This window comes from Styela clava, chromosome 11 (assembly GCF_964204865.1).
Source record: "Styela clava chromosome 11, kaStyClav1.hap1.2, whole genome shotgun sequence".
NCBI lineage: Eukaryota > Metazoa > Chordata > Ascidiacea > Stolidobranchia > Styelidae > Styela > Styela clava.
The window spans coordinates 19254291-19278268 of NC_135260.1; the positions used below are offsets into that span (position 1 = coordinate 19254291).

At 33.8% G+C, this 23978-nt stretch overlaps 1 protein-coding gene across 3 annotated transcripts; it reads left to right on the forward strand.

The window, feature by feature from the left end:
- The first annotated feature begins 753 nt into the window (after window positions 1-753).
- Window positions 754-14748, forward strand: LOC120347066 (bifunctional methylenetetrahydrofolate dehydrogenase/cyclohydrolase, mitochondrial-like). Of its 3 annotated transcripts, none has more exons than XM_039416885.2 (9): window positions 754-1003; window positions 7527-7662; window positions 8396-8580; window positions 9203-9334; window positions 9827-9970; window positions 10370-10477; window positions 10819-10911; window positions 11760-11885; window positions 12740-14748. In XM_039416885.2, the coding sequence occupies exons 2-9, from the start codon at window positions 7544-7546 to the stop codon at window positions 12853-12855; spliced, it is 1023 nt and encodes a 340-aa protein (XP_039272819.2). In that variant the 5' UTR covers window positions 754-1003; window positions 7527-7543; the 3' UTR covers window positions 12856-14748. The 3 variants fall into 3 exon arrangements, with proteins under 3 accessions (XP_039272819.2, XP_077973787.1, XP_039272817.2); XM_078117661.1 differs by lacking the exon at window positions 754-1003 and adding an exon at window positions 7137-7372; XM_039416883.2 differs by lacking the exon at window positions 754-1003 and having other exon boundaries at window positions 7398-7662.
- Window positions 14749-23978: the final 9230 nt, after the last annotated feature.

Below are 23978 nucleotides of genomic sequence, written 5' to 3' on the forward strand. Positions count from 1 at the left end.
TTTAGTAAAACTCGGTAATCAATCAATCTGCAGTTACTTATTTTACAATTACTTAAGTTATTTTGTAAACATGAGTTTGAAAAGAAAGCTGAATAATTCAAACAGATTTTCGACTGGATATGGGAGGGAAAATACCACAACGCTTGCTTAATATGTCTGCAAGTTGTGTCGGTGACAATCTGAAACAGCATTTTCCCTGTTATGAAGAGTTTAAAATCATACACTAAATGTAGATATAGTACGATTTTGCACGTTTTAATGAGTTTTTTTGGTGGTTTTTGCATGTTTTAGCTTGATAAATGACAAATAATGATTAATGTGTTTGGACAATAAATTTTTTTGTTTTGTATTGCAACCCACCGTTTACCCATTCTCAGCGCGGCGGTGTGGCTCAACGGTCTAAGCGTTAGGAATACGCTCGCCACCGCACCTCTAATTACTCTGCGTGGGTTCGCAGGTTCGAATCCCATGCAGGGATGGTTATGTGCGAGAGGATTGCTGGACTCCTCGCCGTCGTTGGGTGGTTCACGTAACCGCTGGTCGGTTACGGCTTCCTCCACCACCAAGTCCATGCTTCCGAAAACAAACAATACAGTATAACTAATCCCATACCCGACTTGGAATGGTAACCGGACGAGAGGTCGTGGTTCGCCATATGGATAAGCCGTCTTAGCGGCTTTCCTCTCCCCCGGGATAAATATGTAAAATCCTATCCTATCCACTATAGTAGCCCGCGAGCAATACAAACATAATAGTGTGGCCCGCGAGGCCGACAACCTTGGACTACCCTGGTATACACTATACACTATTCTTTTGTGTCACAGATATGACGAATTCGCTTTAACTTAATTGTTAAACTTGCCTAAATATGACCACGGTTCACCAACCAGACACGAACACCGGAGACTGCAACTTGGAAAAGACGCTCACAGCGTCGTCTGGCGGCGGCAATAAAAAATAGTAGTTGCATCGAACCAATATGCTCATTAACCGAACCAACTAAGTACAGAATTTTTTTGTCCATAAGGATAAGGATATACCTGAGAAGATATACCTGTAAATCAGCTGTTTTGATTAAGATTATTGGCTAGTAGACTATTATAAAAATATAAAAATTCGCTGTCTGGTCGTTGATAAAGTATTGCTGTATTATGACAACTCGAGTACTATCATATGCGGAAAAGGCAAGCCAAGAAAAAGAGAAAGAAATACATTGGATCGATCTAAATGCATGTCGTTGAAATTTGATGAAACATGTTATCCAAATGGACTTAGAAGGCAAGATATTTGGACTTTATTTGAGGATGTAGGAATAGAATTTTCTACAGTAGATGGGTTTCTAATTAGATTGAAAACTATAGTTGATATTACATACAAATCAAGAAAAACAGCCATAGAAGTAGACCAAAAATTATGGAATATGAAAAAAGGGGGCAGAAGAGATTTACCCATGCATAGGCTGTATATAGCGGAAAACATTCCTATAACTATACATGGAGTACCTTTCCCAATGAAAGATGAAGCAATAAAAGAACATTTTGAAGAAAACTATAGAAAAATTACAAATAAAATAGAACAATTAACAGATGACAAAGGCATGAAAAATGGAATGAGAAGAATTTTCTTGAAAACCTCAGACATAATCAATAATCCAGTTAAAAGTTATATAAAAATCAAAGGGCATACTCTATTTGTTAAATACTGGAACCAAAAACCTACTTGCAGAATTTGTGGCAGCGAAGACCATTTGATGGAGAAATGTGAAAGGTATATACCAAGAAATGAAAGAATTGAAGTTAAAAGAAGAGAAACTAAAGAAACAATGGTTGAAAAACCAGAAATATCAGGACAAACAACAGTGAATGAAACAAGCAATGAATATGAAACGACAGACCAAGACATTACAATTTTGAAAAGTAAAGAATTAGTAACATTTAAAAACCCAAGATTAAACATAAAAGATAAACCAATGAATAAGAAAACATCAGATGGATCTGGGAGCATAGAAAACGAAAAAGATGAAAATATTCAAAGTACTCCAGCAAATTACATCGTAATCACAAATGATGAAAATGGCGACAGTGAAACAAAATTCAGATCTGAATTATTTGGTAACTTATCAGAAATCAGTGCAGAAGATAGTGATAAAGAAATTAGAGATGTTTCTGTAAATACAGAATCACAACAAGATATTATGCCATTGGATGCTTCTAAAAATAACGATGAAGAAAGCAAAAAAGAATCCAGTGTAGGAAGCACCATAGAATATATAAAAACAATAAACATTGACATAAATAAAGATAGCGTAACTAAAAATTCGGATGAAAATAGTACTAAGTCGCCTAAAAGTCAAAGTCCAAAAAAGAAGAAAAAAAGACTAAAAAGTCGAACAATGACACTTGAACAAGCAAGAAAATTTATAGACGAAGAAATGGATACAGATTGATATTCATTGTTAAACACAAATTGTTAAATCTCCAATTAATTGACTCTAAATAATTGTAATGGTAATTTTTCTTTCTGCTCTTACTCTGAATGTGAACGGTATCCGGGATGACCAAAAAAGAAGAAACTTATTTAATGAACTCTCCAAACGGAATGCAGACATCATTTTTATACAAGAAACTCACAGCACACCAGAGGTAGAAAGGAAATGGAGCAAAGAATGGACATTTGGAAACAGTATTTGAAACTCGGCATCATCAAACTCTAGAGGAGTAGCAATACTACTCAAATCAAAATTAAATAGTTTTGAATTACAAAACATTTTATGGGATAACGACGGAAGAACATTAGCAGCAGATATTAATGTATATGGTGAAAAACTACATTTAGTAAACATATATGCACCATGTAGAACTAATAATAATATACAAGACAATTTTTATGATGGGTTATACAGATTTATTTTTTCACAACATACAATAATTTTAGGGGGGGACACAAATTGTGTACATGACATTGATAGAGATAGAACTGGTAATATTAAAAGACCGAGACGAGAATATGTCTCAGACACTCTAAATGAATTGATTGAATGTTTTGAGCTAACTGATTCCATTGAATTAATTTCTAATGTAACACCATTTTATACCTGGCGTAATTACCAAGTTCAAGCCAGACTAGATAGGTTTTATGTTACATCCAATGAAACTATTGTCCAAAAAATAATGTGTGAACCAACTATTTATTCTGATCACGATGTGTATTTAATAATGATTGAAATTAAAACAAAAATGGAAGAACGTGGAAAGGGCTATTGGAAAAATAATGTTAGAGTGTATGATGAAGAAGAATATATTTCAGAATTAAAAAATAAATGGGACAATTGGATCACATTACAGTGGCTATTTCCAACTAAAGCTGAGTGGTGGATTGAGGTAAAAGAAAAAATCAAAAACTTAACAATTAGATTTTCTGTCAAAATGGCCAAGAAAGAAAGAGAAGAATATAAAATTGAATTGGATAATTTGAAGTTATTGAAAAAAAAACTGGATAAAGGAGAAAGAGTGATGACAAGATTTAAACAAACAAAACAAAAATTAATCAGGATGCAGAAGAAAAAGAATGAGAAAATTGGTATACAAAGGAATGCAGAAGAGTATGATAGTCATGAGAAATGCAACAAATATTTTTTCAAATTATTCAAAACAAGACAGAAAGAATTAAGTATAAGGAAACTAATAAATAAAAATGGAGATGAATGTGAAACTATCCAAGATAAAATGAACATTGCGAAGGAATTTTACCAAGAATTGTATACCAAGAGACATTGTGATGAAACAAAACAAAGATTATTTTTAAACAAAGTGGATGTATCATATCGCAAAATAAACGAGGAACAAGCAAATAATTTAGAAGACATAATACAACTAGATGAGATAATGAGGGTCATCCAAAACTTAAAAGGAAACAAATCGCCGGGTCCTGATGGAATAACAATAGAATTTTATAAAAAGACCTGGGAAATTATTAAAGATGAATTTTTTGAAGTAATACAAGAAATATTTATAACAAATGATATGCCGAAAGAAATGAAAATGGGTTACATAACTTTACTATACAAAAAAGGAGAAGTAAATCTAATAAATAACTACAGACCAATAACTCTTTTAAATCCAGATTATAAAATATTTAGTAAAATTCTTGCCAACAGAATCAAAATAATTCTACCAGACATCATAGATAGACACCAAGGTGCTGTACCAGGGAGGAGGATAAGTGACACACTGTTAATTATTAGAAATATTTGTATACAAGAACAAAATAAAGTAGAGAAAAGGCATTATTATCGTTAGATTTCATGAAAGCATATGATTCAGTAGATTTAGATTATTTATATAGAATTTTAGAAAGATTTGGCATAAAAAATAAATTTATCATTTTATTACACAGTCTATATGAAGGTGCTGAGACTAGAATACTAATAAACGGTTATTTAAGTGAAAAAATCAAACCGGGAAGGGGAATTAGACAAGGTGACCCAATGAGTATTTTTATGTACATCATAGCAATAGAACCTTTGTTAATTAGTATAAACTTGAATGGAAATGTTCAAGGAATCGTGACGCCAGGAAATATGGAACTGAAAAATTTAGGATTTGCAGACGATGTTACACTATTTTTAAATAAGGAAAGTTCTATAAATGAAGCATTAAAAGTTATCGATGAACATGAATTGGCTACTAGAATGAAATTGAATAGAACTAAAACGAAACTCAAACTCGGAATATGGACAAAGGACCCTTCATTTCAAGACATTACCATAGCAGATAAAATAGAAATATTAAGCGTCAAATTTGCCAATAATAATACTGGAAATTGGAACTGGAATAATTGTCTGGAGAGAGTGAAGAAAATAGCAGTTGATCTTCAAAAAATACCTCTTACTTTAGAAGGAAAATGTTTAATAATAAAGCTCAAGATATTACCTCAATTTTTGTTTTTATGTAAAATATTCCCGATGCCAAAAAATATAGCCAAAAAAGTGGATGAAATTATTGAAAAATTTGTATTCAATGGAAAAAGAAAGCTCAAAATAGAGACCATTTGTAAGCCAAAATGTATGGGGGGATACGATATAATGAATATTCCAATTTTTACAATGTCTATGTATATTATGTGTGTTTTTGAATATATAGAAACTATAGAAAATAATGTGATATTTAGTGACAGAACTATCAATTTTAATTACTTAGAATATAACATAGGGCAACAATTATGTGTTTATTTAGGTCTACCATTGAATAATAGTATATTACATAGATTTAGTCCACATGAATATTATAAAAGCGTAATTGATTTTATGAAAACTTATAGTTTAAATATGAATGATATTGAAATGGGTGAACATAGAATTATATATGATAAAGTTTTAAAAAGTATTAATGGGGAAAGACTTGTAATTATCCGTAATTCAAATCTCAGTATAACTTGTAACAGTATTCATAATAAAATTTTGGCAAATTATATGAGGACCTTCAACTATAAGTTAATATGGGATATTCTACCCTTGAAAACAAAACCAGAGATCAAAAGAGTAGCAGGAAATGAATTATGTTTATTATGTAATATAGAACCTGAGTTTGTGTCACATATTTTTATGTTTTGTGAGTTTACTCAGAAAATTTATGATGAATTTGTTTCCCTAATTATATTAAAATTAATTAGAATAAATTTTGTTATAAATTATGATTCTTGTATATTATTGAATTTTAATGATCCTTTATTTAGTCATATAACAGCATTAGATTTGAATGCAATTATTCTTTTATTATCAATAGTGCGATATAAAATTTGGATAATGAGAAATTCTATAATATTTGAAAATAAAACACCTGACATTGCTATCCTTAAAAAACAGATAAAAATGGCCCTAATGTATAGAAAAAATATAGAAAATTCCAGAGTAGACAAACCCTTTGAAAAAGAATTACAAAATTTATGTAAAGCATTAATTTAGATATTAAATCAGGTTTATAATAAGTTTTTTGTATTTACTAATTTTGTGTATTTCCTTTCATATTGTATTATATCATTGTAATTATTAAAAAAACATTATTATCGTTGGATACTTATTACTGATGAAACAAACTGGAAATACTGTGAAACTCAATTTAACAAATGGATCATGAATGGAATGTGGACTATAATTTATTTTATTTGTTTATTTATTTTTTACATATTTATTGAAATCACTCAATGAGTGAACCAATTAAAAAAAAAAAAAAAGGGATAAGTATAAGATTTACATATTTCTCCCGGGGGAGAGGAAAGCCGATAAGACGGCTTATCCATATGGCGAACCACGGCCTCTCGTCCGGTTACCATTCCAAGTCGGGTATGGGATTAGTTTTACTGCTGTACTGTATTGTTTTGTTTTTTCGGAAGCATGGACTTGGTGATGGAGGAAGCCGTAACCGACCAGCGGTTACGTGAACCACCCAACGACGGCGAGGAGTCCAGCAATCTTCTCGTACATAACCATCCCTGCATTTTATTCGAATCTGCGAACCCACGCAGAGTAGTTAGAGGTGCGGTGGCGAGCGTATTCCTAACGCTTAGCCCGTTGAGCCACACCGCCGCGCCATTTCAGGAAAATTTTGGGGTCTGGTATAGTTTAGTACCACATGCACTTCTAGTTAGCCTGGCTCAACAATTTTTGCATATGTCAATCCTTACCTGACTACGTCAGCGAAAAATTACGTCATCTCAACGTGGCAGTGGCGTAATAAGGCCCACCAAAGTATGCGGAGGGTCGTCCAAATCGCGCAGACGATCACCCGAAATCGAGCAAGCTATTTCTCTCGTTTCCTTGTCACAACGACCACGATAGGAGAGAGATCGCCGGCTGTAGCGAGTTCGTTATCGGAGGCGCAGATGCCATTTCGGGCGATCGTAATTATAATTTGGCAAGCCCTATGGCGTGATGGTGACGTCGTAGTGACGTAATTTCTGGATGGCATAGTCAGGTGGTGGTTAGGACTAAAATATGCAAAATTCGGGTCTCGTGTAGTTTCGTACCTAACGTACTTCTAGTGGGCGTAGCATAACAATTTTTTGATATGTCAATCCTAACCCCCATCTGACTACGCCATCCAAAAATTAAATCCCTACGACATCACAATCACGGCATAGAGCTTGCCAAATATACGCACGATCGACCGAAACGGCATTGGCGCCGACGATAAAAAACTGACTGATGTTATCGGTCTCTCTCCTATTGGAATCGTTGCGACGAGAAAACGAGAGAACCAACTGTTCGATTTCGGGTGCTTGTTTGCGCGTCTTGGATGGCAGTTCGTATAGTTTGAAGGGCTCCATTACGTCACTGTGACGTCGTAATGACGTAATTTTTGGATGGTGTAGTCAGGTGGGGGTTAGGATTGATACGTGAAAAATTTTTCATGCTACGCCCACTAGAAGTATGTTAGGTAGGAAAGTACATGAGACCCCAAAATTCGTTATGCTACGCCAAATGAAAGTACTTGTGGTACTAAACTATACTAGACCCAAATTTTGTTCAGGTAGGTAGGTACCATACATGATGGCAGCTACATCAGGTGGTCGGTATTGCCTGCAGTGTTTCAAAAGTTTTCATTCAAGATCGACTGCAACAAAAAAGTTTATAAGAAGAATCAATGTTAAAGTTACAGGTGACAGGTACCGTACTCAATTTGGGAATTTTTATAAAATTATTAAAATGGCGAGGCAATTCTTGTTTCAGTATTTCTAATTACAATTATTATTCTAATTTATTTTTTACTTATTTATTTTTTTGTTTGTTTACTATAAAATTCATCTAAAGCTCTTTTTTTCTAACTTTATTATAGCCCTACTGCCCTATGGTTGTGTGTGTGAATTGATTCAATAATTTTAGGTGAGTAAACACGTACCCACTCCTTTTGGACAAAACCTTCCATCCTATATTCTGTATGTTTTAAACCTTATCCACGGTTTTGTTTGCTCTCCTGATTTCATAATCAGTTTTACCTATTTGTTTTTATCGATCATTTAATCGCCTCTATGCTGATTATGGAGTCGAAATAAACTTATTTATCCAAATAACAAGCCAGTATTATCCATATTGCTGAAAACTCTTGAATGCTACAGTAAAATTTGTTTTTGGATTATTTTTTTCCGAGGAATCCAATGGTGACGTGTTTACATTTTGATTCCTTTTAGTTGAATATGCAGTGCCCGTTTGTGCCGATATGGAGGCCCAGACTATCATGTGAAGGGGGTTTACACATACTGTCGCTCACTGTCACACATAACATTTATTGTGGGGCCATTCTTGCAACTGCATTAGAAGCTTAAATCAACTTATAATTTTGTACAATCCTAATCTGCTGAATGCTTTATAAAGTGTGTTTCAATAGTTTTACAATCACAGATATGAAGCACAAATTATGGATGGGAATGCAATGGCTAAAGAAATTCGTGGAGAGGTCAAGAAAGAGATTAATGCATGGGTTGAAAGTGGTAAACGTGCTCCTCACTTGACTGCTGTTCTGGTAGCAGATGATCCAGCTAGCCAAGCTTATGTGAAAAATAAAATGAAATCTTGTAAAGATGTTGGTAAGGTCAGATTGATTTCCGGATGAAAGACAAAGTTTCTTTATGTTACTTCAAGCAAAATTGTTCTAATTTCATTAATCATTCCTAAATATAAAGTCATTGAAATTATGTGATGCATTGGTACATCTAATTTGCTGACAAATTGTATAAATATGTTATTAGTTGCAGTGTTATGGACTGTTTTTAAGATTTGAATGTGCTTTTCCGTAAATTGGTTACTAGGTAAACGAGAACCTATTATTTTTGTGAATTCTCGTGTTTAGCAACATAAAAGGGAAATTTGGGGTCTCATATATATTGTTAGAAAATATGTTTCTGTCCATAATTTCATCACTCCAATTAATAATTAGATTTTGTTTTCAAATAAAGAAAAGTCCTGCTAACAAAAATTTACAACTCAATATTAGATTGACATTTATGTCATCAAAAGGCACTTTAGTTGCCAGTATTCTCCCATTTTTTCATGTGTGGCTTTTCCATTAGTTATTCGTACCTCTATATGCAGAGTGTTGGGTGTTCAATAATTTAATCCCAAATTTTGTAAAGTCATAAACAAGTATAATTCATATAAATTTCAACACCCTGGAATGCCGCTTGCTAAAATAACCAATTTTTCATCAAGGCATTACAAGCAATACTGTTCTTAAGCCTGGATCAATTTCACAAGAAGAATTGTTATCACTGGTTGATGAAGTAAATCAGGATAATACTGTTGATGGCTTACTTGTTCAGCTACCTCTTCCAGAACATATTGGTATGTTACTTGTATGTTTGATGAAATGAATATTTAATCCTGACCTATTTTATTATGGTGTATTTAGTTTCATCATGTTGAATTTGAGATCAACTTTCATTTTACAAATATATAAAATATAAATCGATTTTAAATGTCATTTGAAAGATTTTACTGTTTTAAATGGTAATTTTGCTTTTTCGTAATAATATTTTCAAAATTTTTGAACCTATGATCATAACAATTAGTTTTTTGAATTCACCAATTTTAGTAACTGTGTTAATGAGGCTTTCTGAAAGTTCATCAGAGTGAAATTAACCACAGTAGTAAATAAAGGGTTTCACGTTTATATCTTGGCTAAGAGGAGAAAGCATTGCATTGCAGTGTGGCTGTAGTATTTGAGATGTCTGTCTCAGAAGTTTAATTTTTTTTTTTCTGAAATTTGTGTGCTTGGTATGGGGTTATAAAGAAATATTTGTACTTCATAAAACAGTTTAATATATATTTTCACAGATGAAAGGACAATATGTAATGCAGTAAAACCAGAAAAAGATGTTGACGGTTTTCATGTAACAAATGTAGGAAGGTTATGTCTTGATATTCCCTCCATTCTTCCTGCAACCCCTGCTGGAATATGGGAACTGCTAAAAAGAACAGGTTATTCTTTTAAAATTATAATAAAAAACATATTTTATGACTGTAGATTAGACACGAATTCCGTTCAGTCATGCTGGTGTCTGTTATTTATCATTCTTGGAGGTGAAGAAGGTCATATGAAGTCAGTAACTATTCATATTGGCCGATACTAGCCTCCTATATTAATGAAGCTTTTGAACAGGACTCATACTGTAGATTTTTGTATGTTTCCTACTATAATAGCACACAGATTAAGTGTTTGGTTGAGGACACAATTTCTTTGTTGTCATTTTTGTAATATGATCTTGCAACAATGCAACCATTGTATAGTCTTTTGGAAATAGAAAAGCCCGAATCGAACACGTGAAATTTTTTAGTTTTAAGTAGTTAACAATAATCATTAAAATTATCATACCACAGGAGTTGAAACATTTGCAAAAACTGCTGTTGTTTGTGGCAGATCAAAAAACGTGGGAATGCCGATTGCAATGCTATTACACACAGATCACAGACATGAGAGACCAGGAGGTAACCCGTCTTATTATTATAGATTGTCAAATTTGATATAACTTGCTTCCAAGTATAGTACATTTATATGTAGCCTACTTGTTTCTGGTCATAATATATTGGATATCCTGGGGATTATTGCTTTCCTAAATTAATAAGCATGAGTGTATAAAGATTATCGTCATACTCAAAACGAGGTTCAAACAAGTTCTGACTACATCATAACAAAAACGGCAGTTCTGGCCACAGTGGCCAGTATATTTTTGTCAATTTCAAAAATTTTTCTCATGTTTATGTTATGTTAACATGAGTTTTCTATTCAATCTATAACCCAAAAGATTAATTGTGCGTTCTCTTTTTAGGTGACGCTACTGTTACAATAACTCACAGATACACACCAAGAGACCAGTTGAAACTTTTTACGAAAACAGCTGATATAGTAGTTGTAGCGGCAGGTTAGGCATTTCTGTTTGCAAGATTCTTTGACACCGATGGTTTATCTAAACATGGTAGAATAACTGCTCAAATTATTTAATCAGACTAATATTTGCAATATTATCAAATCAGCTTTTGACATGGTAATGGTTATTTCCTATTTTCAACCAGTAATTAATTATTCATTTTTTGACACCCTAACCATGAGTTGTAATCGAAAATTGGCAGTTGGCACTACCTTTCTAATTAAGCTTAGCCTATCCAATTTATTGCGCCTTTATTTTTAAGTGGCTGACAATGAGCAAATTAAATTATTTGACTGATTAGAATTAAAGCTCAATTAAGTCCCTTTTCACCTCTGATATCGATGTATTTATGTCAACTCTATTCCATTTCACTTCAGTAAAATATTTGGACGTGTAAAGAAAGTTATGTGAGACAGGAAACTCACATAGACTGTTACAAACATCCTATATCAAATCATAGTCAGCACAGAAGTCACACTGAGTAATGTGTTTGATTTTTACTACAACATTGAACAATTTTTACTTTTTATTTGAAAACACCAATTTTTTGTTTCTATCAAAACAGCAATGATAATAAATTTAGTACACATCCATGATTGCAATTTCGCTATGAAATTATGATTATGAATTTTTCTAAGTAAATTAATCCAGTTGATATTTTTGGGTAGAATTCTTCGATCTCAAAAGTATTTTACAGAGTACCGGTATCTAATCCTTTGGCAGTCACCTATGGAAGATGTGTTGAAGGCACTAATTTAGACTTATATAAGACCTATTGCCAAACTATCAAATTTTACTCTGTAAATGTCTGACATCTGTGAGCAACTTACGTTTTGTTGAAGGAATACCTGGATTGATAACCGCTGATATGGTGAAGGAAGGTTCATGCATTATTGACGTTGGAATTAACAGGGTCAAAGATGAAAAAACAGGGAAAACAAAACTGGTTGGAGATGTTGATTTTGAAGGTTTGGTTAGGATTTTTATATCTATCTGTCAGAGAAAAAAAAGATGATGAGAATGTGATTTGGGCTCAGTGGTGTGGCGCATCGTGCTAAGCATTAGGAATACAATTGCCCCCACACATCTGATTATCCTGCGTGGGTTGACAGGTTCGAATCCCATGCGGGGATGGTTATGTGCGAGAGAATTGCTGGACTCCTCGCCGCCGCAGGGTGGTTCATGAAATCGCTGGTCTGTTACGGCTTCCTCCACCATCAAGTCCATGCATCTGAAAACAAATAACTGACTAGCTAATGGATTGGTAACCGAACGACAGGTCGTGCTTCACCATATGATTAATTGGCTTATCGGCTTTTATCTTCCCGGGGATAAATATGTAAATCTTATCTTATTTTTCATAATGTCCGAGTCAAGTAGGGAATACTTTCATTTGAAAATATGTGGTTCTGTATGTACATGGCTTCTGGTTTTCATCCATTTTCAGGCTAATTCAACTATTGATAACTGCAGAAAACTAATCAAAATCTATTATCATTTTCCTGCGGCCTCAATGAAAATGTGAATTTTTTTGTGTTGGACATGGCTCAGTTTAGAATATATTCAATCTTCCTTATTCAAAAATACTATTTCAGAATATTTGGAATAGTGAACTATTAGGATATACTCGTCCCTGATTCCACATACATGGATATGAATGGCAGAAGAATCAATCTTCAAATTTATTTATAATTTCTCTACAATTTGGTGTATCAGAGGAAATATACATTAATATATTTGATTGTTAAGAAAATAATGATGTTGTAGGCCTACTACTCTATCAATGGTCCAATTAATATCTCAAAGAGTTTTTTTTCAACAGGTGTCAAGAAAGTAGCTGGCTATATAACACCTGTACCTGGAGGAGTTGGTCCTATGACTGTAGCTATGGTGTGTAAGAATACATTATCTGCGGCCAAGGGAGAAATAGAGTTTTAACTCATTTCACAACCGCACATATCACTGTAGTTAGTGATCAGACTCAGGAATCTATATTTGAGTATTTTATTACTAAACTACTTGGATATAACTCTTCAATTCACTTCAAAATTAAATATTCTTTCATGTTAAATTTTATTACATTGTATATGTCACCTTTTCTCTTTCTAAATAGAGGTGTTTGAATTTTTATAATTATTTGAATTTGGCTTTGGTAGAGCATAAAATTGTCACACTACAGCCACTTATTCATCGTATTTACTGCATTTAGTGTAGTAGTTTGAAGATTGATTCTGTATAGGTAAACTACATTTAATCAAGTGAACTAACCGATCCCTAAAAAATTGTGTGTATTATTCACCTGTGACAGTGTAGTTATCAGTTTTTTTATCCTAATGATGGACTATTTGTGTTAGTGCCTTTTCTTTTTTAGTCTGTAGTGCTTGTATAATTTTTTCTTTAATTTGCATGCATGAGTTTCATTCATAAGTTTCTATAATTGTTTTTACTTGTGATATATTTTTTCTTCTCGCCATGTTCATGTTAAGTTCCAAGTCAGTAAAGTTCCAGTAATATTCAATTTTTTTTTATAACTATGAAAGTGTATTACCCTCATTCTACTGCTTTAGTAAAAACAATACTAGTACAACAATATCTTTTTAGTAAAACAACGCTATTCAACAAATTTAATCCTAACAAACTGGACATTTTTATGAAATGTTTTATACCCGACTATGGTTGATTTTGATCATTAGATGGTTTGAAAATTTTTTATGATATTAGCTGTATTCATTGGCCGGCTAAGTCTCGTTAAGGAATGATATCTTAAAGTAAGTTGTATTTTGAATCGTGTTGTAATTATGTCCTGTCCAACGTGATAATGTATGGTGATGATGTTCAGCATTTTCTTTGTTTTATTCGATAGTAACCATATTGATTGTGAAGTTTCTTTTGTTAAGTAAAAACTAGTCAATTTATCATGATGAGAATCACGAGAATCTTTGCGACACACTTAAAAAAGTTGGAGTGAATGAAGAACTACTTACACGATAAAATACAAATGATTTACATTTTTGTTTTAACTCTATTAACAGTACTTGTTTAGAGTTATTCTCCTGCAAATCTGCAAAATATTTCTCACCTTCATATACATTCAATTGATTTTAAAATTGAACATTTATACACAATTTCCTCGCTTATTCAAATCGACACTGTGGAGTTAAAATGCAGTCTTATAGGTATAAAAACAGTGCTCCTATTTCACAGTTCTGGTTATTGTTGCACAATATATTACTCTGAAAGTAGTTAAACTGGTTGATGTAATTTTTGAGAAAATGACTAGTTTTCTGTGTTGCTTTCGATATAAACTTGCATTGGATAAACAAAATCTTGAACTTTCACTTTGATTTGTGTAGATATTTTCAATGTTTGATGTTTTGAATAATTTGCACAGATCAGTGTCTTTGTAGCATTTGCGGTTTCAAGTTTTCTCTACAAAACCAATTTTGTTTATGCCCTTAAATTTCATTAGAAGATTAGATTAGAATATTACCTCATTCTGTCCTATAGTTTCATGGTACTGGAATTTCTCTAATTGATATTTCACAGATACGATACTCTACTTTGTAACCCAGTTTGTACGAATAAAATTTCAGCATACTTGCAGAACCTTAAAATTGTTTTTAACATGAATTTCCCATCTCATGATTGATAATTGATAGATTTGTTGAAAGTTTCTGTCTATTTTCTGGGAGTAGATATTCTTCAGTGACCAAATTTGTACTCTGCACGACTCATTCTTTTGCTATGGTAATGGTTACCTTTTCCATGTAAAACTGCAAGAATTTTTGAAACTGATAGCACTATTTCTTAATAAAAAGCTTGCTTATTAGACTCATGATAGCCTTCGATTATGCTGGTTCTTGTTGGAATACGGAGATCCTAGTATTTTGATGAAAGCTAAATAGCCAACATATTCACATTCAACTAGACTTTAATATTGGAATTATTATATACATGTATTTGATAAAGAGCTAAACCTTTTTATATGACGTGACCCGCTGGTGCAGCGTATTGTATGCCTTTCGCTACTAACACGAGTCAACAGAAGCAGCCACTGACACCACTATTTGGTTGTATAGAAGAAAAAGATGTGTAAAGTTCGCACAACAATACTTGAAAAACCTTGAAACAGCTATGTCAACGATTACAAAGATTAATTAAATTCACACATATCACATGCAAAACTAAAATCGAGTGATCGTTTTGCTTGAGTTACTCGACTTGGTAAACTTTGGAGGGTAGTCTAATTTTCGCTTTTCGCGCGGTCCCCAGCAACATTTTTGATGGTTGGCTACGGTCTGTGAACAATCAGCAGGAAAACAATTGTTTAGGTTGCTGATTTCAAAGATTATTCGCTGTATAATTAAGATGTTATTGTAATCTTTGCTTAGACTGAAAGTACGATAGCCTACTACCTTCTGTACTATTATTGTACGTGGATCTTACTGGATATACTATCTGCATACCTACCTAATTTCACCTTGCAATCAATCACACTACTGCACTAACGTTACTTCAAGATGAACAAGGAAGTCCAAACCCAGATTCTGGCAGCTATCTCATCTCTCCAGGCCAAGCAAGAGGAGCTAATGAAAGAGGAGCTAGATGAAAGATCAATCAATGCTGTTGGACTGAGAATGCTACGCGCTGTGTGTTTCGGTATTTACTATTAGATTTGTATCTCGTGATATCAACATGATCAAGGCCCATCCACTGGAATTAAAGAAGTTTATGGATAAAAGATTGGATTTAAAGTTTGTGTTTGGCAGTCGTCGGGTGCGGTCGCATTTTTGAACGGCGCAGAAAGATTAGATTGACAACAATGAACAAGCACTTAAGGAATATCAACAAGTAAAGGCCGAAATATGAAATTACATGGCAGCATAAAGGTAACATACGGACATCATAACAGAATCGAAAGATGAATACAACAGGGATTGATTCAGATATTTTATTTTGTGACAAAGAGTATGATATACTGCTATTTCTAGAAATTCCGCTTGAATACTGAGTATTCAACTATATGTGTAAATAGTTTGCAGTGTAACTTACAGTGTAACATTTTTAAACATTCATTTAGTGGCATATTTTTGATTTGTTCTCTCTGTGTGTATACCGGTACTGTTTTAACAATGTTAGCCACGTCAATGTATCAATTAGGCTACAGACCTGCTCACGTGTGATGAGCTTTTATGAGTGTCCGCACACCGAATTTGCCGCCATGGTTTTGCGTTTGTTTGTATATTAAACCACTTATCACCTTTTCCGCAATGCCCAATCTAGCAATCAGTGTAGTTTTTCATGGCTTGGTTTTTCTTAAAGCTTCCATGGCTTCATGAGTATGACTATCGTCGCAAATTTATTACATTCCACTACCCACATTATCTTTGCATGAGGTTGTTGTAGGTATTGGTCATTATCAACGTAATTGTTGAAAGAGAGTACAACAGCCCGAAAGTTTATTACTATCGTGTATTTTGTTTTTTAAGTTTGGCCCAAGCCTCATTTAATTGGGCTTGTGTTTTTGTGTGCGTGCTGGTGGGCAGGCACATGAGATACTTCATGTTTTAAACTTTTTTGTAGGTTTTGCTTGCCCTCCAGAATTCTCCATTTTAAATTTAGGTTTGTTATGGAGTTTTCGAAATAAACTATCTATCTATCTATCTAATGTCACATGCAACTCTATTATCTGCCTCTAAAGACCATGGCAACCAGTCCCAGGACATCATTAAGTTCCAGAATGACGTGGCTCAAATCTCCTCCAAGATCCAGGAGATTATTAGCAGGCTGGAGACTTGTGAAAAGCAACAGGACGATTTAGAACAATACAGCCGAAGAAACTGTGTGATTCTCCATGGCTGTAGTTCTGTGCCAGAAACTGAATACCATAAGTTCGATAACTTCGTAGTGAAAACTCTCAACGACAGCCTTAAACCCAACCATCCTATTGTGAACACTGACATTGATATTACTCACAAATTAAAATCAAGATCTCCGAAGAACCCCATCATCATCAAATTCGTCAGAAGATCAACGAAGAATACGGTATGGTGTATGGTAGAAAAAAAGAACTCAAAGGCAGCGGATTGTCCATCACCGAGTCCTTGACCCGTAGCAGGCTCAAGCTACTCAGCGCTGCCAAGGAAGCCTTTGGAAAACAAAAAGTGAGCACAATGAATGGGATTATCTACGCTTACCTAGATAAAAGGCGAGTAATATCTTCCTTAAATGATATCACTTCTCTCTCTCGTCCCCTCTACTCCAAGGCTGCTGCCCGTTCAGTGGGACCACGTGGGACCAACCTCAAGACGTAGCGGTAGCCTATGAGCAGAGGGGAACGATTAACTCATTCCTAATCTCCGTTTTTCCTATTTAAATAGGCTAGTGCTGTCTAATCAATGGTTCTCCATCTTTTAAACATCTGGAAACCTATATAGCCAGACTAGATATTTGACTTATTTTATTCATTTTTTATTTTTTACTTTTATTTTGTTGTGCCCCAGCCATGAAAACTAATTTGAAATACCCATGTAGAAATTGCCACAAATCAGTTCGAATCAATCAAAAAGCTCTTTATTGTGACATTTGTTCTTCTTGGATACATTTAAAATGTACCAATATTTCTGGACAACAATATGAAAATCTTGAATCTGATGAAATACCTTGGTGCTGTTTCCTTTGTGAAATAGACTGTATGCCATTCTCTTGTCTCTCTGATTCTGAAATATCTGAGTTATTTGTTCCCCTTCATACAGAAAAAGCTGAAGCCCAGGCACTTGCCAAAATTCTTGATCCTGAATACCTCAACAAAATGTTTCTTGAATCAGCCAATACTGATACTGATGAATTCAACAACATTGATAGTGTTTTCTTGTACAATTGCTCAATCAATATATCTGCTCCAGTGATGTCAATGCCCTTAAATTCAACGACAGCCTTAAACTAAGTGGTTTCATGACTCTCTCCATCAATATCAGATCTTTAGCCTTTTTCAAAAACTTCACAAAATTTGAAGCACTAGTTAATTCACTGAATTGTAAGCCTCATGTAATTGCTGTAAATGAAACATGGATTGTATCTGGTACAAATGGCCATTTCAATGCACTGGATGGCTATGTTTTTATCTCTAATAGTAGATCTCATCACCGAGGTGGTGGTGTTGGTCTCTACATTCGAAATGATTTGAAATACATTGTCCGCAAAGATATTACTATAATGTGCGAAAAGGTTTTTGAATCTATATTCATTGACATATCATTGGAAAATAAAACAATACCCTGCGGTACTATTTATAGATCACCACTAACTGATGAATTGAACAATGCTAACTTTCGGTATCTCTTGTCCCAAGTTCTCTCAAAGATGAACAGGTTGAATTATAAGTATATAATGGGTGACTTCAACTATAATCTTATTGATGAGTCCAATATGAATACCAGCCTATTTGTTGATATTATGCACAACCTGGCCTATTATTCTTTGATAAACTGCCCCGCCAGGATAACTTCAAGTTCTGCTACCTGTATAGACCATATCTGGACAAACGTATATGATAAAAAAATTAACAGTGCTGTTTTAGCAGAATGTGTTTCTGATCATCTGCCGATTGTACAATGCTCTCTTCTAGAAAAGCAAATTCAGACCAGAATTGAAACGCTTTATCGCCAGTTTACTTCGTCCAACTTGAATACTTTTATGAATGAACTGAATTCTATTGATATTGATGACTTCAGCAGCACCCAGGATCCCAACACTTGCTTTGAAAATTTTTTTGAAAAATTCTCCACTGCTTACTCTCAATCTTTTCCTTACAAAAAACAGACAAACAGATCAAACAAACCTTGGTATGATACTGAGTTACGCAAACTCAACAAAGTCAAACAAAAACTTTTTAAGAAATTAATAAACAATAAAAACATAAATGACAAGCACAAATTACAGTTCAATGAATGCAGGAACCTTTATACTCGATTGCTCCACAAAAAGAAATCAAATTATTACAAATCTAAATTTGCTTCTCACAAAGGCAACATCAAGGCAGTGTGGAAAATAATTAATGAACTTATTGGTAAAAATAAAACAAATTCTTGTCCTTTGATTGGACTCGATTGCAGTAATACACAAACTGCAAATAAATTTAATGAACACTTTTCCCAAGTGGCACAAAGCCTGCTTGACTGTATGCCACAACCAGCTGGCTGTGACAAAAATTACATTTCATATCTTGGGAAGTAAGAATCCGCATCCATGTTCTTAAGGCCAGCTACATCATTAGAAATAAAAAATATCATACGCGAAATGAAGCCCAAGTCAAGTTTTGGAATCGATGGTATTCCATTTAAAATATTGAAATATGTTCCAGAACCAATTATTGATATCCTGACATATATATTTAATCTTTCACTATCTAGTGGATTATTCATTGAAAGCTCCAAGACATCCAAAGTTCTTCCTCTCTTTAAAAAGGGTAGTGTTTCAGATCTTGGAAACTATAGACCTATTAGTCTTTTACCATCATTTTCTAAGATTCTTGAAAAAATAATGTATAGTAGAATGTCAAACTACTTTGAAACTAACAATGTTTTCCACTCGCATCAATTTGGTTTCCGCAAGCATCACTCCACTGCTATGGCTGCTAATGTTTTGGTACACAAACTGACCAATGCGTTTGAATGCAAACAACATGCAATTGGAATATTTCTTGATATCTCGAAAGCTTTTGACACCATTGACCATTCCATCCTCTTAAGTAAGCTCTATCACTATGGAATTAGAGGCGTTCCATTCAATTGGATCAAGAGCTACCTTCAAGACAGGAAGCAAATTGTGCAATATGACAACTCATTCTCTACAAATATTTGTGTCATGAAGCACGGAGTTCCACAAGGATCTTTACTTGGCCCATTATTTTTTCTAGCTTACATTAATGACATGTCCAGGTGTCTGAAATCCTCTGAGTCGATCATGTTTGCTGATGACACTAACTTTATTCTTCATGGGGAAAACCTTGAAGATCTATTCACAGTTGCAAACCAAGAACTAACCAACATTCATAGCTGGATGTTAGTTAATAAATTATCTCTGAATGCTAACAAAACTAAATTTGTATTATTCCATCCAAGCAAGCATAAAAGTGTGAGTTGTTCAAAAAAAACTACTGCTCAGTGGCAGAAATAAAATTTCTAGGAGTTATCTTTGATGGAAATCACAAATAATGCATGTTATTGGTAAAACAAAAAGAAACCTAGCAGTTTCTGCCAAAGTATCCCAGTGTGTTGATCAATCAGCTCTACTAGCAATGTTTCAATCATTACTACTTAGCCATATTCGATATTGTTGTTCAGTCTGGCTTCATGGTAATAAAACACTTGTCTCAAAACTGCAGAGTATTTGTAATAATTTTTTAAGAATAGTTTTTGGTAAAAGAAAACGTGAAAGTGTAGACTCTTACTTCAAATCACTAAATATACTTAAGGTTGAAGATATGATGAAATTTGAAATATTATCTCTAGCTCACGACTTCCATAATAATGCGCTGCCCAATTGCTTTAATGACATACTTGTCAAAAATACCTCCAACCGAAGAAGTAGTTCTGATTTATTCGTACCTTTCATGAGTAAATCCGTGAGTCAGCATTCTTTGTCTTTTACTGGACCCAAACTTTGGAATTCTCTTTCCTTAAATTTGAAGACGTTAAAGTCCAAAAAATCTTTTCAAAAACAAGTCAAGTCTCATTTAGTTTCCAAATATTAAAAATTACTACTGGTGGTATTCGATGACAAAAACTTGGGACACTCCACACTTGCACATTATTGTTTTAATGAAAATGTTGAACAGCTATAATAATATTGTTATATCTTGCCACGACTTGGCCAGAACTAGTCCAGCACCAAAGAAATGGTATTGTGACATGCATGAGTATATATATATATTTTTTGAATATATAGGTAGCTAACGTACCCGGATGATATTTTCTTTAAATAACTGCACACATTCTATCACTTCACGCTCGTGTTTTTATCTTTTTCTAGCTGTGATGTCCTTATCATACACGCTTGGTCTTATGTTTGAGTGGTGGTATAAGGGTTGTAGATAGTACAATATTGTTCCTGCAAGGTGACTAATTATTGCAACTAGGCGAGCAGTAGAGCTATGTTGGATTCTCCCCTTCAGATTTTAATTTGCTGTGGGTCATTGTAATTGGATGTGGTTTTTATATCATTTATGTATGCATGCGTTTTATGTTAAGGCATGGTGTTTGAGTTGACTTGTTGGCCAAGGTATAGATCGTAAAATTTTGTGTGTTTTTTGCATGGTGTGATAAATTTTTCTCTGTCCCAAGCAGAATGTCATCATAGATCATCTATCCATCGCTATATAATGACAATACATCCCATTTAATTAAACAATTATTTTTCGCCTGTAATAAATAGTTCAGAGCGTTCCCCTTCACCCAATCATTGAAACATCTACTCGCGGTTTTATTTTTTGTTTTTCAGGTTACTTCAAAGTGTTTAAATGAAGTAAAACACATAAAGAAAAAATCAAAAAAAGACTCCGATATCCTGTGAAATAACAACCTTATTCCTATATCCTTGTCTGAAATCAATACCCAAGAATGAAAAACCTAACACCCTTTGTAACCAATTTATTTCCACATCCTACTTAACTTAATTATAGTAATTTTACTGTTACCGGTAACTTTAATTACTTATTACAATCTGGACTATAATTTGGCAATAATAGGCTCTAATTTGGGGAATGAAATGGTCTCGCCCACCTCTTCATGCACCCAATTCTGGCAACTTTGGTTGGGCAACTTGGCATTTGACTCCAACTATAATCAGCTTGGCAATATGTTTTCAATAGAATCTTCCTTTTATATCTTAATTAACGATTAGAAGATCGATCAATTTGGCAATGGCAACCATTACAAAAATATCAATATGGTGTGGCAGATAATTTTCTTTTCTAGTATTTATTTATTTTTTGTTTACTGTATAGTATACCCTAAATTTATCGCGTTTTATTCCTATTTAAATAACTTCTCAGTGGTTGTGTGTGTGTGTGGCTGGTGGGTGCATGTGAGCGTGTGTGAAATAACTTAATAATTTTAGGTGAGTAAACACGTACCACTTCCTCTTGGCAAAATCTTCCATCTTATATTTTGTACGTTATAAACCTTATCTAAGGTTTTGTTTGCTCCCCTGATTTCATAATCAGTTTTTATTTATTTGTTTTTATCTGTCAAATGTATTGTTATGCTGATTATGGAGTCGAAATAATCTTATACTTATTATACTTATACCAAGGTGATTAGAGTCGGATACACGGAGTAATCGAGATGGACATCGCGACTGGTAATATTTAACACTGCAATCAAACAATCAAGTCCATGCTTCCGAAATGCAAGTAACTAACTAATCCCATACCCGACATGGAATGGTAATCGGACGAGAGGCCGTGGTTCGCTATATGGTTAAGCCGTCCTATCGGCTTTCCTCTCCCCCGGGTTAAATATGTAAATCCTATCTTAATTATTATGCCGGATGAATAAGTCCAGCAATCAATCGTGGATAATGTGAGGTCTTGTGACTATGAGCCTGTTTTCATCAACAAGCTTATTAATAGGAGGTTGAACTTTAGCAACTATATGATCAAGTGTTCGAAGTTGTGATTCGTATTTTGAGTTGATTCCAAGCACCCCTGAAAAGGGTGATTCAGACACCCATAGTTGAAACAACAACGCTCGAATTATGGATCAAAATATATGAAAAAAAATCTTCCCCGTGACAAAATTTTCACATTGGGATTGTTGAAAAATCTTGGCAATTCTATACAAAGATCATATACATATTTAGTAACATTTTTCTGGAAAGCCAACTGATATTACTGTGAAATAAAAGTACATCGGTTCTCGATGCAATCAATCAGATGTTTTGACTTGTGCCTTGCTTTGACAAAATAAGTCATGTGAACTGCGAAGGTAGATTTGGCAGTTACTGTAGTTGTAATTAGAGTTTCTGTTGGGGTGAAAATGTAACTTCATAAAAAGAGGTCTTAAACTCAAATCTTCAAATTACTCTGATCGACATCCGTGTCTAAACGTTACTCAGTAACGGTACAAAGGGTTTTTCCGGCTCCAATAAACCATACCAGAAAGTTGCATTTAAAGTATATATGTCTCGTGAAACTGCAGCGTTGTTTGTTCAATACGACAATATTATTCATTTGACACTTTTGTCCAAATCATGTGTAATCCTCGGGATGAATGAATATTGAATATACAAACAAAAGTTTCATTTCCACTTCAGTTTAGGAAACATACCAACGTTTCAGGCTACTGTTAAATTGAATAAAATTTTATTGTAATATAAATACTCGAAATAATAAACGTATAGAACCATTAGTATGTAGTTGTAACATCAGACGTTTCAGTATAACACACTAGGACTGTCATTAATCAATATTTGATTATTTTTCCTATTTGAAAATTTATTCATATCTGACTTCAAATAATTGCTATACCCATGTAATACTGTTATAAAAAAGCCATTAGTCGTTGATATAAAAATAGATTTGCGTAGAATATTTATTTGACATCGGGGTTGCTTCACAACAACAAATTGGTGCTAATTATGGGTCAACCGCTTGATTATGGCTTCATTGGCCAACCACGTCGAAATATTTTGAACCAGTTGATCAAATTATTGTACCCTGGTCAATAAATCTACAATCACTGCAACTGGCAATGAATCTGACATTCACATGGAAGTCAATTTCATGCGGCTGATTTGTTGTTCAAGAATAATATTGGATATTGTAAGAATGTAATAGCCTACTATTGAAAATGGTCTGACAAAAAGTAGAAGGATGATGATTAGGAGGAGGTATTAAATGACAAGGATCGTAATATAAAAATAATTGAGAAAATCTTTCACAAGGTTTGGATTTTTTTTTTCTTTTCTAGAAGGTCGAGTCGAAATTTGCATGCTACAACAAAGAAAGTGCTACATAATTCGATACTAAAAATACTTTCTAGATTTTTGAGAAATTACTG

Excerpts from the sequence above, each read along its gene's own strand:
- LOC120347066 (XM_039416885.2), top strand. The coding sequence starts at position 7,544 with ATGATGGCAGCTACATCAGGTGGTCGGTATTGCCTGCAGTGTTTCAAA. Across the intron at positions 7,663-8,395 it reads GTTAAAGTTACAGGTGACAG|ATATGAAGCACAAATTATGG; the intron begins GTACCGTACTCA and ends TTACAATCACAG. Across the intron at positions 10,912-11,759 it reads TATAGTAGTTGTAGCGGCAG|GAATACCTGGATTGATAACC; the intron begins GTTAGGCATTTC and ends GTTTTGTTGAAG.